Below are 15950 nucleotides of genomic sequence, written 5' to 3' on the forward strand. Positions count from 1 at the left end.
CACAGCCGGCTTCCTGACAGTAACACACCTGCACCTAAAGTTTACTTCCTCTTTCATTTCAAAGTTGGCAAACTGTAGAAAAAATGTCGATAAAGTTTTCAGTCACTTTGATTATAATTATTATATTTTCTAGATAGGCTACAGCAGATTCCATTAATGCTGTAATTAACAGGAGCAAGGAAGATATATAATGCACACAGAGAAACATAGATTGAAATTGATCTGAGATGTTAAAATGATTGCATCTGGATCTGAGCAATGCATTCGGCTATTTTCCCTCTCGCATGAATCAATTTTCCCTCCCACACAAGCCTATAACTTAGCATTTGCATTTGTTGCCTGCGGAGCTCTGCTCAATATTACAACTTAGAACAGATATATTTTCTTAAGAGAATGGAGCAGAGATGGTTCACCTCACAAAGGATCAAATCTGTGGCCGTTCTGTGTAACACAAGGCTATGTAAACATTGAGCAGACAAAGTCCAGACATGCCAGATATGAGATTGTGCATTAACAGTTTCTGGATGCTGTGACTGAGCACTGAGGCAAGTTCAAGGCTGTAGGGGATGATAATGTTACATAATTTAACCAACAGGGTTTTTGTTATTATGCCCAGACACCGCTGTAATACACTCTGGCCATGTCAGGAAAACACAGTTGTGTCACTTGTGTGATCAGCTTTACTCTCTGTGCCCCAGGTGCTTTCAGCTTTCTGGAGTCAGCTGTGAGTGATAGGGCAGATGGCACAGTGTCTGTATCTATGTTTTTATTTTATTTATTTTTTTATTCTGATAGATTATTACTTAGCTTCATTTTGTTCACATAGACTGATGATGTGAAGCTGTTCTTTTCACAACCTCTGTTTGGTTTGCTTTTTAAACCTTGACCCCATGTGTTACTTAACCACTTGCAGTGGGCATTATGCATAATGCTCTTTGCTTACATTACTTGCCTTTTGCTTTATGGTTTGACAACCTCACACTACACAGAATGTGTCAAGATGAAATATTACACTTTTGAAAAATGAATAAAAATTAATGATTCAAACTGTCGGTTCCTCAAAGAATGTTTCTGTAAATGGAAAAAAAAGTCTTTAAAACTTTTTTTCATTATTTATTTTTTTCTTTTTTCACTAAAAAGAACCTTGTGGAACGGAGAGGTTCTCCATAATGGGTTAAAGGTTCTTTATGGAACAATATACGTCAGTGAGGAACTTAATTTTTTATATATATAGGCTTATAAATAAAAATAAGTCAACAATATTTATGACTTTTACACACATATTAGTGGCTTGGAAGCAATATTTTGATAGATGCTACCTTTAATGTAACTTATTTAGGGGCATTCATTTTCATTGATTCATTTTAACATTTGTGCAATGGACGAGCAGTAACAAAGCACAGTTGGTTAGGATGCTGAACTGTCTTTGTCCAGCAAGGGGAGCCACAGTCTGTTAACCATTGTTTTCCCAAGCCACAGTTCGCTGGTCAGCATTGTTAATTCCTTAGACAAACTTTTACACCAGAGGTTTAGACCCAGTTGGTTCTGTGGTGGGCAAAACGTTTTCCAAAACTCCTCTATGTGCTGCTCAAGGCTACGTGACCAACAAGGAGAGTGAGTGAGAGGATGGATTGAGGTGCTGTTCTGTGTGTTGGTAACATTTAAAATCACTCTAATGTTAGATGGAAATCGAACCATTTTCAAGTTTTGTTGATCTTTCTTTATCTTGCTACATCACTGCCACTACGGAGCCCGGCACATGACATGCAGTAAAAAAAAAATAGTAGGCTAGGCTAAATCATGTGCACGATTTACTAATTTGTTTCCTCAATGTACTAAAACGTGTTCACGATTACTATTGCGTTCCCTCGATTTACAATTTCGTTCACTCGATTTATAAATAGTGCGCACGATTTACTATGCTAGGGAGCGCCGCACATGACATGCAAGAAAAAATAATGGCACGATTTACCAATTCGTTCCCTCAATGTACTAAAACGTGCACACGATTCCTATTGTGTTCCCTCTATATCGATTTTTCAAACAAAATATTTTGGCAAAATAAATTTGTTCATATTATAAAATATTGTTGATAAATATGTATTTTTCTATTTGTATTTAGTAATGCATATTATTATAAATTTATAATTATCTATACTTTTGAGTATGGCTTATCTCAGACTAAACATGCATGTTGCGAAGTACATCCCAGTTATACAGTTTTAGTCTTTTTTGAAGCACATACATGCATTTCATGTTCAAGGTCACACTTATGTAATTCATTAGGGCCAGAAATGCTGTAGAATGTTTCTACAATAATAATAATAATAATAATAATATGAATATAATTACTTTTCTGTTCTATTATGTCTTGCTAATTTTTTTTTTTTTTTTTGCAAATCTTGAAATCTTACAAAAGAATTAATTGTTCAAATTAAAATATTTGAAATATTAATAATGACTAAATTTTTAAAATGGTTGCATAAATAAATGACTAAGGAATAAAACAACAGCAGCAGCAACAACAACAACAACAACAAAACATAGTGGTCTGGATGTAACCCCAAGATTTTTATATGTGAAATGTCATTACAATTAACAGTATTTATTGTTAAAAAAATATAGCCTTTAGAAATGGGGTTGCTCCTTCCACAAAAAGGGATCAGCATTTGGGGGTTCTGTCGCATTATAACCTTTGGAAACTGATCAACTAAATTATATAAAATAATTTGATGTAACAGTTTGATAAGCAATTTGAAGTATTTCATTTCTGTATTAATTTGAATTCAGCAACACACTCCTGCTTCCACGAGTATTTTTACAGAGCAAAACTCTGTTAATGATCACCATATCAAACTAAACTGCAGAGGTCAGCATCTTTTATTGATTGTCTGTGTTATTTGGGAAAAAGGTAACAGCCCATTTTATTGGGTTTTCTAGAAAATTCAGTCCTATATATGCACAAAGCAACAGAGCAAACATGCATTTGTGCTCACGTAGATTTTTCATCATCTTTTTATCATCTTTTCATCAGTAAATTATGTTTCTGCAAGCAATTGTTCACATCAGTAAAATAACTGCAAGAGACAATTTATGCATGCTTTTCAATTTAAGGTTCTTTCAAATGCATATTTAGAATTGTAAGAAATCTCCCAACAAATTGAAACAATGGGCCAAAAATCTATAGAGCCTTTTGAGTAATTTTTTTAGAGTGACCAACCTATCTGACAGCTTCATAATTTTTACACTATACATTAATGTGACTTTAAGATTTAGAATTGTAAACTGAATGAAATTAACATGCCTCCATGTTATACTGTTACCAAAAAAAAAAGAAAAAAAATGAATTTGTCAATAAAAAAAGGAATAAAGTGCATGCAATTACTATATACATTATGAAATACTGTGTACACTTCTGTATATTTCTAAGTAAAAAAGTTTAAAAATTCATGCTAGTGCATGTATGAACTATCATGCCACTAACTGCTGACCTGCAAGGGGTTTCTGATAATACTTCATAATACATGCCAAGTCTCATTAGACCATTATACATATTTGCATTGCTCAACTGGTGTTACCTGTATCAACCCAAATACCTCACCAGAAAATTCCTTGTACCTTGACCAGCTTGTGGATGGGGGAGTCAGGGGAAGCGTGCAAACGTGCATTTGTACGTGTGTTGTTTAGTGTGGGCATGTGACTGAATGTCCCTTCCTACGCTTTGTGCAAACGGGGGTGTACGTGTCATCTTCAGCGTGCTTGCGAGATAGTCTCTGATGGAGGGTATAAATTGGGAACATCAGGTTGTGCTGTACCTTCTCCAGCTGAGCTCTGTCTCACCAGAGGACCCTGCTGACCATGAAGCTCATTCAGATGCTCACTCTTTGCCTGGCTCTCTCATTGAGTCTCGCTGCTCCCTCGTGAGTATACACACACACACACACACACACACACATCCCAGTCAACACATAGTTTGCAAAGGCTTAAAATTAATTATAATACTAAATAATGTGCAAATAGCTATTGTGTTACAAGTATGCAACTTTAAAATATATTATTAATAAGGAGGAGATCCCCCCTCACAATGTAAAGTGCTTTGAGTCCCTAGGAAAAAAAAACTAATAAATTATTATAATAATAATTACTTTTTTGCAAACATTTTTTGCAAGTTTGAAGTGTTTTTATGTGTGCACCAACAATTTGATTTCTTTACTTTTGACTGCTTTGTCTGTAACTCATTTACAATGTTTTATCAAAAGGGACTTTACAGATTAAAAACACATTAAACAATGCACATGAGCCAACCATTGTTTTCAGTAGCCTATGCCACAATGGCAAGATTAAATTATAAGGTATATTAATAAAAAATTAGGTATATTAATAAACAACTATCTAAGACACATATATTTTTTAAGATTCTCTTTTGTTACGAATTACCTGAACAGCTTGATGTCTGGTTTTCCCCAAACAAATTACAAAACACAAATTGTGTTGTAATATTTAATTTTAACATCCACTTCATTATTGTTTTTTGTGTTTAGGCATCATAAGGAGGATCATGTTCAACAAGGTAGGTCTTGTAAATGGCAAAATTAAAACAATTTCCCTAAGTGGGCATTAAATGAAAATATATATTAGCATATTCAGATTTCATCAAGACATATTTCATGATAAAACTTTTTTTCTTTTTTTCCCAGATGAACCTCAAGGACACCAGCATGAATTGCACCATGGTGCTAATCTTGATCGCTGTGGAGGAATGGAGTTTGATGCAATTGCTGTGAACGAGGAGGGAATCCCTTATTTCTTCAAGGGTGAGAGATGGTTGATCAGATCTATCTATCTGTCTGTCTGTCTGTCTGTCTGCCTGCCTGCCTGCTGTCTGTGTGTGTGTGTGTGTGTGTGTGTGTAATGACGTTTCTCTTCGATTTTTTACTGAAGGCGACCACCTGTTCAAGGGATTCCATGGCCAGGCTGAGCTGTCTAATGAAACTTTCCCTGAGTTGGATGAACATCATCACCTGGGACATGTGGATGCTGCGTTCCGCATGCACTCTGAAGACAGCCCAGAACACCATGACCACCAGTTCTTCTTCCTGGTAAGTTTAACATTCTCTTAAATGCAGTTTCTAATCCATTGTGAAGTTTGCTTTATGTATCAAACATGTAAACAAACTTCTTCTTTAACACCATTAAAGGACACCAAGGTCTTCAGCTACTACAAGCACAAGCTGGAGAAGGACTATCCCAAGGATATCTCTGAACTTTTCCCTGGAATTCCTGACCATTTGGATGCTGCAGTGGAGTGTCCCAAACCAGACTGTGCCAATGACACCATAATATTTTTCAAAGGTATTATACATTGTGGTCTTTTACCTTCTGCATATGTAAAAATGTTAAGGAAAACTTGTAAGGAAATTAATAATTATTCAAGGTTTTATTTTCTTTAAATTCCTTCATAATCCACCAAAGGTGATGAGATCTACCACTTCGATATGAAGACCAAGAAGGTTGATGAAAAGGAATTCAAAAGCATGCCCAATTGCACTGGAGCCTTCCGTTACATGGATCATTATTACTGCTTTCATGGTCATCAGTTCTCCAAGTTTGACCCAATTACAGGAGAAGTCCAAGGCAAATATCCAAAAGAGACCCGTGATTACTTCATGAGATGCCCACATTTTGGTAAGTGCAAAAATGAACATGCAAGTATTTGGATGGAGAAAGCAATTTAGCATTACAGAAAAAAAGAAGAAGAAAAAAAGAAGAACTTGGAGTCTGGTGTCTCTCTAGGACAAAAGACCACTGATGAACACATTGAGAGAGAACAGTGCAGCCGTGTCCACTTGGATGCTATTACATCTGATGATGATGGCAGCGTATATGCTTTCCGAGGTGAGTTTTCATCCAGACAGCATAATAGTGACGAGTCTCTTTCAGGTTATATTGTTACGCCAGTAGGTGGCGTTTATAAGGGGAATCAATCATTTATTCAAACAATTCCTTCAAAAATGCAGACCCTGCATCTCAATTCACATGCTAACTGACTTAAACAGTATTCAAGATTAGTAAAAATACAATGTAGCTGGCAAAACCACTTGCTAAAGAAAACCACATATTTACCGCCTTTAGAATAGCAGCATGACTGTGATGACATGCAGCCTATGGAACAATCACAACCTTATATTCAAGGAAAAAATCTCTTTTTTCCTTTCCTTAAATATGTATACCAATATAACTATGCAAGCCACTAATTTAACAAATGCCATTTCAGAAGATTCACTGACACATTCATCTGTAAAACAAATTCTTGTTTCTCTTCCCTAGGGCACCACTTTCTCAGCATAACTGGTGATAAGTTTCATTCAGACACAATTGAGAGTGCTTTCAAAGAGTTGCATAGTGAAGTGGATGCAGTCTTCTCTTATGAAGGCCATCTCTACATGATCAAGGTTCATTTGTGCAGTAAATGACTTTCAAGAGACATTATAATATTAGGTGTCTCTTAAACTATTGTACTCAGTGAAGTGAAAATGTCTGCATTAATCTTCTCATATGTTCTGTGCCATGTGCAGGACAATGAGGTGTTTGTGTACAAAGTTGGAGAGCCACACACACACCTGGAAGGTTACCCCAAACCCCTGAAGGAGGTCCTTGGAATTGAGGGTCCTGTAGATGCTGCCTTTGTGTGTGCAGACCATCACATTGCTCATGTCGTCAAAGGTATAACATTGGCATGTTTGTTTTGTAAAATACTTTAAATTGCCTATCCTACGTACAAGTGCTTGTCATCTAGTGACAGAAAGCTTACTGTCTTTTCTATTTCAGGTCAAACAGTTTATGATGTTGACTTGAAAGCCACCCCACGAGTGCCTGTGAAGGAGGGATCCATAGCACACTTAAAAAAGATTGATGCGGCAATGTGTGGACCCAAGGGCGTGACAGCTGTGATCGGTAACCATTACTACCAATTTGGGAGTCCCATGATTATGATGATGGCCAAAATAATGCCTGAACAGCACAGGGTGTCTCAGGGGCTGTTTGGCTGTGACCACTAGAGGGAGGCATACAGAGAAGAAGAGGAGGGACCTAGACTGTGCAGACTGTGTCTCTTAAAATAGCCACGGTAACTGCACTGACTTGGATTTTTAAGCAGTAACATATCCACTTTGCTCTAACTTTTGTCAAACCTGATCTCAAAAGAAAATTCCTACCTCTGAAGTTCTGTTTGAAAAATCTATCCCGCCACAAGCATGTGAACATATTCAAGCAATCCTGGCTTTTGCTGCCATTACAGCATGTGCTAACTCATGTATTTGAGTCTATTGCCAGCGATCTCTTCTTTTTTTTTTCTTTTTTTTTTTTGAATCTCCATCAATATGTAAGACTTAAATATTTTACCATGGTCTTTGTTCTCTGTGGTAAATAAACAATCTTATATAATGTTCATTGATCTGTTTATTGTGGATTCTATTGTGTGCACTTGTGAGTGATGTGAAAATACACTAAAAACAGTGCTAACAAAGCCAAGTTGTGATATATTTGGCATATGATTCATCCTCCTCTCTCCCTTGTTTTATCCTGTTGTATCCCTGTCAGATACAACAATGGCAATTTTAAGACAGAAAAAAACTCTTTCCAACACAGTTACTGGTACACCTGTCATTATGAGGACTTTTCCATATGCATAATGTTTTTTATACTGAGCTAATAATATTTAACCACACTCGTCAACATTTTCTCAGAACATGTTCTGCATTTGAAATTAGTGTATGAATAATTATTTATTTTTATGGGGACAGCTGGATGTTCTCATAATGTAGGTGGTAGAAATAATGAATATATTTTCGTTTGATATATATTTAAGAATGCTCTGGATCTGTTTTATAAGGACTTATATAAACACACATTTAATGTCAACTAGTACGTTTAAACTAGTCAGCACTTTTTGTTCTTAATAAAAATAACCTATATAAACGTTATACCTATGGGATGTAATTGAAAGTTATTAAATGTCTATAAAAATATATAAGCTATATTTTTTTTATTAGTAGTAGGAGGAGGAGGACGTTGGTACCCCCAGCATTCACATGCCTTGATTACATTCTGTCTCCCATGTCAATTGCACAGTAAACTGCATGCAGCTATAGCTATGTGTCTGATGCAAAATTTCAATCCAGTTCAGACTGTGGGTGGTGGTTTAGTATGCAAATTTATTCAGAAAAATATAGAAAATGAAACTACAAATCATAACTTGCAAACAAAATTATTAAGTATCATAACCATCTTCAAATATAGAAAATACAAATCCAAAATTAATATAGTTTTAAAAGCAATCCATATATGATGGATTGTGCCCATCTAAGATTAGTAAAAAATTATTATTGTATCCAAAAAGCATTCAAACTGCTAAAATACAAATAAAAAAAAATTACAAAGTACATAAAAATACTAAGTATCTCAAAAGTCAAAGTATTAAAATTCAAAGTGTCTAAAGTCAAAGTATCTGAGTTGAATAAACCTGTAAAAGTTCTAAGTCAGAATATTCAAAGTGAGCCTGTAATAAAAGTAAAGTAAACTGAAGATGCAAAAGCAAGAAGAGGAATCAAAGATGAGAAATTAAAGTCTGACCAAGGGATGGTGTCTGCACCTCTTTTATATTCCTTCAAAACAAAAGATCTTGTGATCGAAACTGAAGTCATGTCTCAGTATAGGTAAGAGATATTGGTAATTTGTCTCCAGTCTACACAAAAATACCAGATGTGCCTTGCGGTCCAGTTTCGCTTACACATTTTGGAAGATTGAAGCGTCTATGACAGTCAATATTTAGAATTAATTTCTTCGAAGGGAGTAGGCTCAATTAAATACGGGGTCATAAATACATCAAGTATGTGCTTCTCATTAAAAACCCAGACATAGCAAAATAATAAATAACCTAAGATAAGAAGCCTTTTGGAATTTAATTAAGATCTACTGATTAATCTGTCTCTCTTCATGGTCTACAGGGACCTCTGGAAAGAACCTGTTATTTAAGCTAAGGTGTATTTGAACACGTAGCAAATAAAAAAATGGCAAAAGTCAGAATTTCAATACACCAGTGTCTATTGTAGCCTACTGCTGCATACGCCAAACTAACTAGAACTGTTCAGAACTTTTTCTAAACATAATTGAATACTTTCATTTTGTACGAATACAAAACAAAAAAGAAGCAAGCATGCCATCAGTATTCAAGCAGACACAAAGCGATAGACCCTACTTAGAAAGCAATAATTTAATTGAGAATATTTTTATTATTGGATATGTTTTTTGTGATTAGGCCTATGCCTGTATATTTCACACGAATGCACGAATGAACGCTTTGTTTACAACTGTGATGATTAATGCTTATCAGGATCAACTAAACACTGGGTTTTCAAAAGTATGTGGCAAACGTTTGTGGCTTAGAGTCTTTAAAATCCATCTGAGAGTTTTACGCACCGTTATTGTGGCGACAGTCCCATGCCCCAAAATGTGACACTAAACGAAATGAACTGTGATTGGATGTTTGACTGTAAAATGTGTTTTGTTCTAATCTTATTACTTCATCCATGGCTGTATAATTTTCTGAGGTATATAACTCCTCTTCATTTGTGAATGTAATTAAGTCTCCTTCTCCTTCTGTGGGCCCAGACGAGCTGTTGATATTGTTCAATTCTGTTTGCTCAGATATCTTAGATGTAGTGGCCTCATATAAAGTTAAGAAACCTCAACTTAATCCAACTCCATGGCTTAATAGCTATACTTGTTCTCTGAGGCAGGAATGCAGGAAGGCTAAACGGGAATGGAGAAAGGATAAGCTACAGGTTTCTCTTAAATTTATGAGCCAGTGTTTTTCAGACTACCAGGCTGCTGTGAGAACTGCAAGGTAAAATTATTTATCGAGTGTCATTGCACAGAAATATAATGCCCCTGCAGCCTTTTTTTCAGCTTCTCAATCCGAATTGATGTTATATCTTGACCCCCTCATTGGAAGTATGTGAAATGTTTCAGACATTTTTTTGTGGAAAAAGTGAGAAAGATTAGAACTAGACTGTCTACATCTTCAGTTGAGTCTTTGATATCACCAGCTTGTTTTGAGCTCTTTGAACAGGTGTCTCTGGCCCAAGTTATGGACATCATTATGTGTTTGAAGCATAGATCTGGTTGTTGCGATGTGGTTCCTTTACATCTTCTTAAGGAGATGGTTGATGATGTTGGGCTGAGTATTACTTCTATTGTTAGCAGTAGTTCTCATAATGGAGTTATTCCAACAGGCCTTAGCAGGTGGTTATTAAGCCACTTCTTAAAAGCCTAATTTAGACCCTTTAGAACTGAAGAATTATTGGCCCATCTCAAAACTACAATGCCTATCAAAGATTTTAGATAAGGTGGTTTAATGTCAATTTTAAGTAGGTATGAGATCTTAGACAAACTTTAGTCTTACAATCAGGTTTAGGGCAGGTCACATCATTGAGTCTGAACTTTTAAGAGTTGTTAATGACTCCGTATAATCAGAGATGCAGGTAACACGGCAACGTGAATTTGTGGGAATAGTTTTAGAGTGGTTCAAGTCTTATCATTCGCTGTAAAGTATGGTAACTTTGTTTCAATGGCAGCGCCTGTTACTTGTGGGGTCCCCCAGGGTTCTGTTATTGGCCGTTTTTTCCTTGTTACTAAACCTCAAGTTGTTCTAAACCTGAATGAGTTTTTTTCTGTGACAAGTCCCACTGTCTTACACAGTACAAAACCCCACAATGTGTTACAACCTCAGATTGGTCATCTACAACCGTAATCCCAACAGTCATGTTCTTGATGAATTCCTGCTCCGAGCCTGTGTGCTTAAATGAAAACAAAGAGAAGCATTAAAATTTGTCTTACAATCGTAAAGCTTAAAGACTCCAATAAATGTGGATTTATAAAGTAAATAATATAATAATGTAGTTCCTGTAGCTCAACTGGTAGAGCGTTGTGCTATCAAGCGCAAGATTGGGTGTTGGATTATAGGTAAAAATTGATAGCCTGAATGCACTGTAAGTCACTTTGGATAAAAGCGTCTGCTAAATGCATAAATGTAATTTAATTTAAATGAATTTAGTTACAACTATGTCCAAGCTCTACAATATGATTGTCATTTCCATTGTCTGCATAGCATTTTGATGGATACAACTGCAAAAGGTCCATCAACAAGATTACAGAATTCTGCACCAATTCCATTCCAAAATATCATAAACATGAAAAACATAAATCAACATAAATATATATATTTTTAAAAAATCTTTACAGAGAAAGTCAAATATATTGACAAGTTTGTTTTAACTACCAAAGCCCAATTTTACCATCCAACTGAGGCTCACACAGAACTATAACAAAATAAAAGGAAATTTAACACATTTAACACATTTGTGTCTATCCTTATTGTATGGCTATTTATACAGGATATAGCTATAACATACTTTTATTCAAAAACCTATAGTTTGAACGTATGCAATATAAGACTGTATATTCATGCAGGATTACAATGAGTTCTGGTGAGGCATTTGCACCAGTTTATGCATTCTGCATAATTGTTAAGCTTCTGCTGTAGATTTGTGTATATTTGCTGTACCAATATGAGAAGCTTAACTCAGAATTGCAATGGGGTGTTATTTTTCACGTTTGGCCAGTTTACCACACAGAAGTTAAGACCATGTTTGTGCAAATTCTCAACTAACATGTCATGTCCTTGAAACTGCCTCACACTTTGTTTTACACTCATAAAAAATATATGAATTTCTGACTGTTCATTATGATCTCTGATTTAATATCAATATAAGAGCCACATAGCTGGAATAATAGTAACTAGTAGAGAAAAGGTCACATTTGTTTGAATATAGATAGCACAAATTTTCATGTAAGACATTTATATGTAAAAATGCACCTGTTCGTCGAAGTGTTTTGTTAATGCTATGTTCTTTATAGTTGTTTAAGATAGAAATGTCTAATTGTGAAAGATGGTAGTTATTAAAATCAATTACGCGACCAAACTGTATATATAGTTAATAGCCTACTATTGTTGTTCTTTCATTATACTCTACACGTTTGGTCTGTGGTACCGTTCGCCACGTTCACAATGCAGACAAGAATGTAGACGCTAGGTGGCAGCATGTGTCTATGTTCTTCTGTATGTCAGTGACTCCGAAGAAGACGGTCTCCTCACCTCTCTTTGATGTCCCTCCGCACCATGTTTGCGCTGCGCTCGCTGTCCCGTTCCGCGCTCCTCAGATACACCGCTGCTGCTCAGTTTCATGCGACTTCAAGCTGCAGTGGCGCAAAAGTCGCTGTTGTAAGTAACATTATTTGCTGCTGCTGCAGATGACTGTAATTGACGCTGTATGTCAAATTACCTAGACATATTTATTGTCCCATTTTAGAGAAGCCTCGTAGAATTAATAGGTCTCGTCGAAAGTTTATTTATTTTTCGTTGAGAGATTTAGGTTAGTCATTGGTTAGTTTTGGTTGGTTCACGTTACCCTGATTTAGTCTACTCGTTTGCATTAAAAACAAACAACAACAAAAACATTTTAATTTTACGTGTACGACATAATGTAGAGTCACTGGCCGACTGTCATTATGTCAAAATAAACCCCGACAATGTAATCAGGAGGTACATCGCAACAATATTACAGTTACAGATTAATACTGAACTTAACATGTAACGGTTTTTCATCATTAAACGAGACGCAAGATGGAGCCAGTTGCATTTGTATGAAGGAACAGCAAACAACCAAAGACTGTAGAAATACACAAGTCGAGTAACTGTTTTTTCTACAGCGTTTGCTTCCTTCTCTCCAAAACGCATGCTGACAGCAAAGCTGTAACTTCATCTTTGCTTTTATTAGGTGCTGTCAGGATGTGGTGTCTATGATGGCACTGAAATCCATGAGGCTTCAGCGTGAGTATACTATTTTTATGTCCCTCTACTATTTTTTTCATCAGTCATTCAGTGAGTTCACAGCAACCTGTATCCTTGTGAAGGACAGACAGCCAACAGCTGCAGCATGGGTTTCATGCTACTTTAATCAGTATTAAGAACTTTAAAAGCACAATTAACGTCATATTTCAAAATGTTCTTAGTGAAACCTAGCTATGGGTGCTATTGCTTAAACCCTTTTCTTTTGTGTGAATACTTAGCTTTTCTGTGTGTTTGTGTATGTAGAATCCTTGTGCATCTAAGTCGGGGAGGTGCAGAGGTTCAGATGTTTGCTCCAGATGTGTCTCAGATGCATGTGATAGACCACGGCAAAGGTCAGCCTGTGGAGAACGAGTCAAGGTGAAGTGTTCTTAAAGAAATTCAGATTTCAGTGTGATTACGGTGTATCATTATATACCTCTACAAAACTGCACTTTTACGTACTGTTACTTGATGAGTTTAGGGTTAAGGAAAAATCATGAACATATTAATAATCCATCTTGCTCAACTTTTCTTTATAAAGGAACGTGTTGTCAGAATCAGCACGTATCGCAAGGGGTAACATCACTGACCTGGCGAAACTGAATGTCAGTAATCATGATGCCGTCATCTTTCCTGGTGGTTTTGGTGCAGCTAAAAACTTGTGAGTGATGTGGATTATTGTGAGAAATCAGACTTGTGTTTTTTGAAGAAAATATTAAAAGATAAAACCAATACTAAAACCTTTTTGAATTAACTTATTTGTTATTAGATATATTTAAATGTGTCACTAACATTTCTGTTTTAGTGTATTTTATCATCTTCGTCTATCTTTCCCGTCGTCAGATCAACATTTGCCATTGATGGGAAGGACTGTAAGGTGAACAAGGAAGTTGAGCGAGTTTTAAAGGACTTCCATGATTCAGGAAAGCCAATTGGGTTAGTTATTATAAATCACTATCTGTATAGACCCATGATTTGGGGTCTTTTATTTAGTTTATTAATCAAATCCGATTTTACGGACATGTTTTGATATGTCTTCTGGTCACCAGGTTGTGCTGTATATTTCCTGTGCTGGCGGCGAAAGTTCTTCCAGGTGTGGATGTGACGGTGGGTCATGAGGAGGAAGAAGGTGGGAAGTGGCCATATGCTGGTACTACTCAAGCCATCACTGCACTGGGAGCCAAACATACTGTCAAAGAAGTCACTATATCCTACTTGAACAGTTTCTTCTCTTCTCTTCTCTTCTCTTCTGAAACCTATTTGCACCACACACTTAAACTTAAATGTGACATAAAATGTCATTGTGAGATAAAAAGTCAGAATTATGAAATGCAATATTTAAATGATATAAATATCATAAAGAGTAATTATTTTGAGATAAAGATGAATTAAGACTTATTCACAATCATGAGATATAATTATGAAAAGAAAAGTTTATGCCATAATTTCAACTTTTCTTCTCTATTATATTATATATTATAAACATTTGTGTTTGTCTGAATTACCCTTAACCTTTGATCCTCACGAAGCCCATGTGGACAAGAAGAACAAGGTGGTGACCACACCAGCTTTTATGTGTGAAACTAAGTTGCACTTGATTTTTGATGGGATTGGTGCTATGGTGAGAGATGTCCTAAAGCTCAGTGGGAAGTGAAAACTTTACCAGTATATCAGTATTTTCAGATTCATTACATAGAGCTCGTTAGTCATATCGGATCTGTATCAGACTGATTAAATGATAAAGAGTAGGCTATTTCTTGCTGTGATTTGCAAAACAAGACTGAAACGCTTGACAGACATTATTAATCAATTAAATCAAATATATCTGCCCGACAGTGTTAAATGTTATTTTGTTGAATATCCAGCAGAGGGCACTCTCTGTATTTAAAAAAAGGTAATGTGCATTAAATATAAAGCCAAGATTTTCTCAAATTTGGAATCTTTAACTTGCCATGTAGAATAAACTCACCAGTTGTTTAAAAAAAAAGAAAAAAAAAAGAGAGATTTCAGAATACCAACTTAATAGACTGAACCAGTTAAAAGCTTGACCTTATGTCATTATGTCCTTATAATGAGTTCTTATGTTAATTAAAGTAGGCACAGTCTGTGTTGAAATATGAAGTTTGAAATGATGAATAAAGTGAATTTTTTTTCTAAAAATGATTTTTTTAGTTGGTAGTTATTTATCAGTATCAATTTTAAATCAACAATACATCATGTAATGAAGTATTTACTGAAAATCTAGATTCTTTAAAAGTTTTTATTTAGTTAATAGTTGCTAAAGTGCCCCGTAACTGTATGTTGTTTGGCTGTGTGTGCAGAATTTAATTGTCAATGCTTTTTAGATGCCACTTGAATTAATTGAACATCAAAGATACATTCCCCTGACTTGGCACAGTTTACCCTTAATAAAAGGCGAGTTGTCTTTAGACCACCTTATTTTTGAATATTCAGATTTCTTAAATCAGAATATAGTTCATAAGTTAAATTGTAGTCATTATATTTCTAATGGTACTGGCACTTTAGTCTATTTTCAGTAACAAACAGCCTATAATTGTATTATTTCTCCTCGCCTATATAATGATATTAGTCAAAATGATCATAGCTTTGCCCACCCTCCCCTAACCTAAAGAGAAAAAAAAAAAAAACATTATAATAACATATAATACATCTGACGTACATAAAATGTTCAAATAATCATGCTTAATTTCTGAAGTGATTGACTATGGTTACTACATCAGGTAGTGGAGGTTTAAAGAAGTGTCCTGGAAACTGATGAGAGGCAGAAAAGGAAACGGGTGTGTTTAGAATAACGGGATTAGTCACATGATTAGCTACAGGGACCAGGATCGTTGCACAAGATCCCGGGCCCTATGCACAGGCAGTCCTGAAGGGCCCCCCAAATAAAAAATAAAATATATTCCAGACTTTTCAAGGGCCCTCTCTTCCTTTGGGGCCCTGGTAATCAGTACTGGTTTTACCCCCAGTCCGACGCCACTGA

General features: G+C 35.7%; 2 protein-coding genes across 2 annotated transcripts; both read left to right on the plus strand.

Moving 5' to 3' along the window:
• Positions 1 to 3767: 3767 nt before the first annotated feature.
• On the plus strand, positions 3768 to 7152 carry LOC113108436 (hemopexin). The gene is made up of 10 exons (XM_026271566.1): positions 3768 to 3920; positions 4542 to 4570; positions 4698 to 4814; positions 4942 to 5099; positions 5199 to 5352; positions 5473 to 5685; positions 5794 to 5895; positions 6328 to 6452; positions 6576 to 6723; positions 6829 to 7152. Exons 1-10 carry the CDS (start codon positions 3859 to 3861, stop codon positions 7056 to 7058), a joined length of 1338 nt encoding a protein of 445 aa, XP_026127351.1. The 5' UTR covers positions 3768 to 3858; the 3' UTR covers positions 7059 to 7152.
• Positions 7153 to 12181: 5029 nt separating this feature from the next.
• LOC113108437 (glutamine amidotransferase-like class 1 domain-containing protein 3A, mitochondrial) lies at positions 12182 to 15112 on the plus strand. The gene is made up of 7 exons (XM_026271567.1): positions 12182 to 12340; positions 12897 to 12949; positions 13214 to 13327; positions 13491 to 13610; positions 13793 to 13885; positions 13999 to 14155; positions 14475 to 15112. Exons 1-7 carry the CDS (start codon positions 12224 to 12226, stop codon positions 14601 to 14603), a joined length of 783 nt encoding a protein of 260 aa, XP_026127352.1. The 5' UTR covers positions 12182 to 12223; the 3' UTR covers positions 14604 to 15112.
• Positions 15113 to 15950: the final 838 nt, after the last annotated feature.

Source organism: Carassius auratus, chromosome 9 (assembly GCF_003368295.1).
Source record: "Carassius auratus strain Wakin chromosome 9, ASM336829v1, whole genome shotgun sequence".
NCBI classification, from domain to species: Eukaryota; Metazoa; Chordata; class Actinopteri; order Cypriniformes; family Cyprinidae; genus Carassius; species Carassius auratus.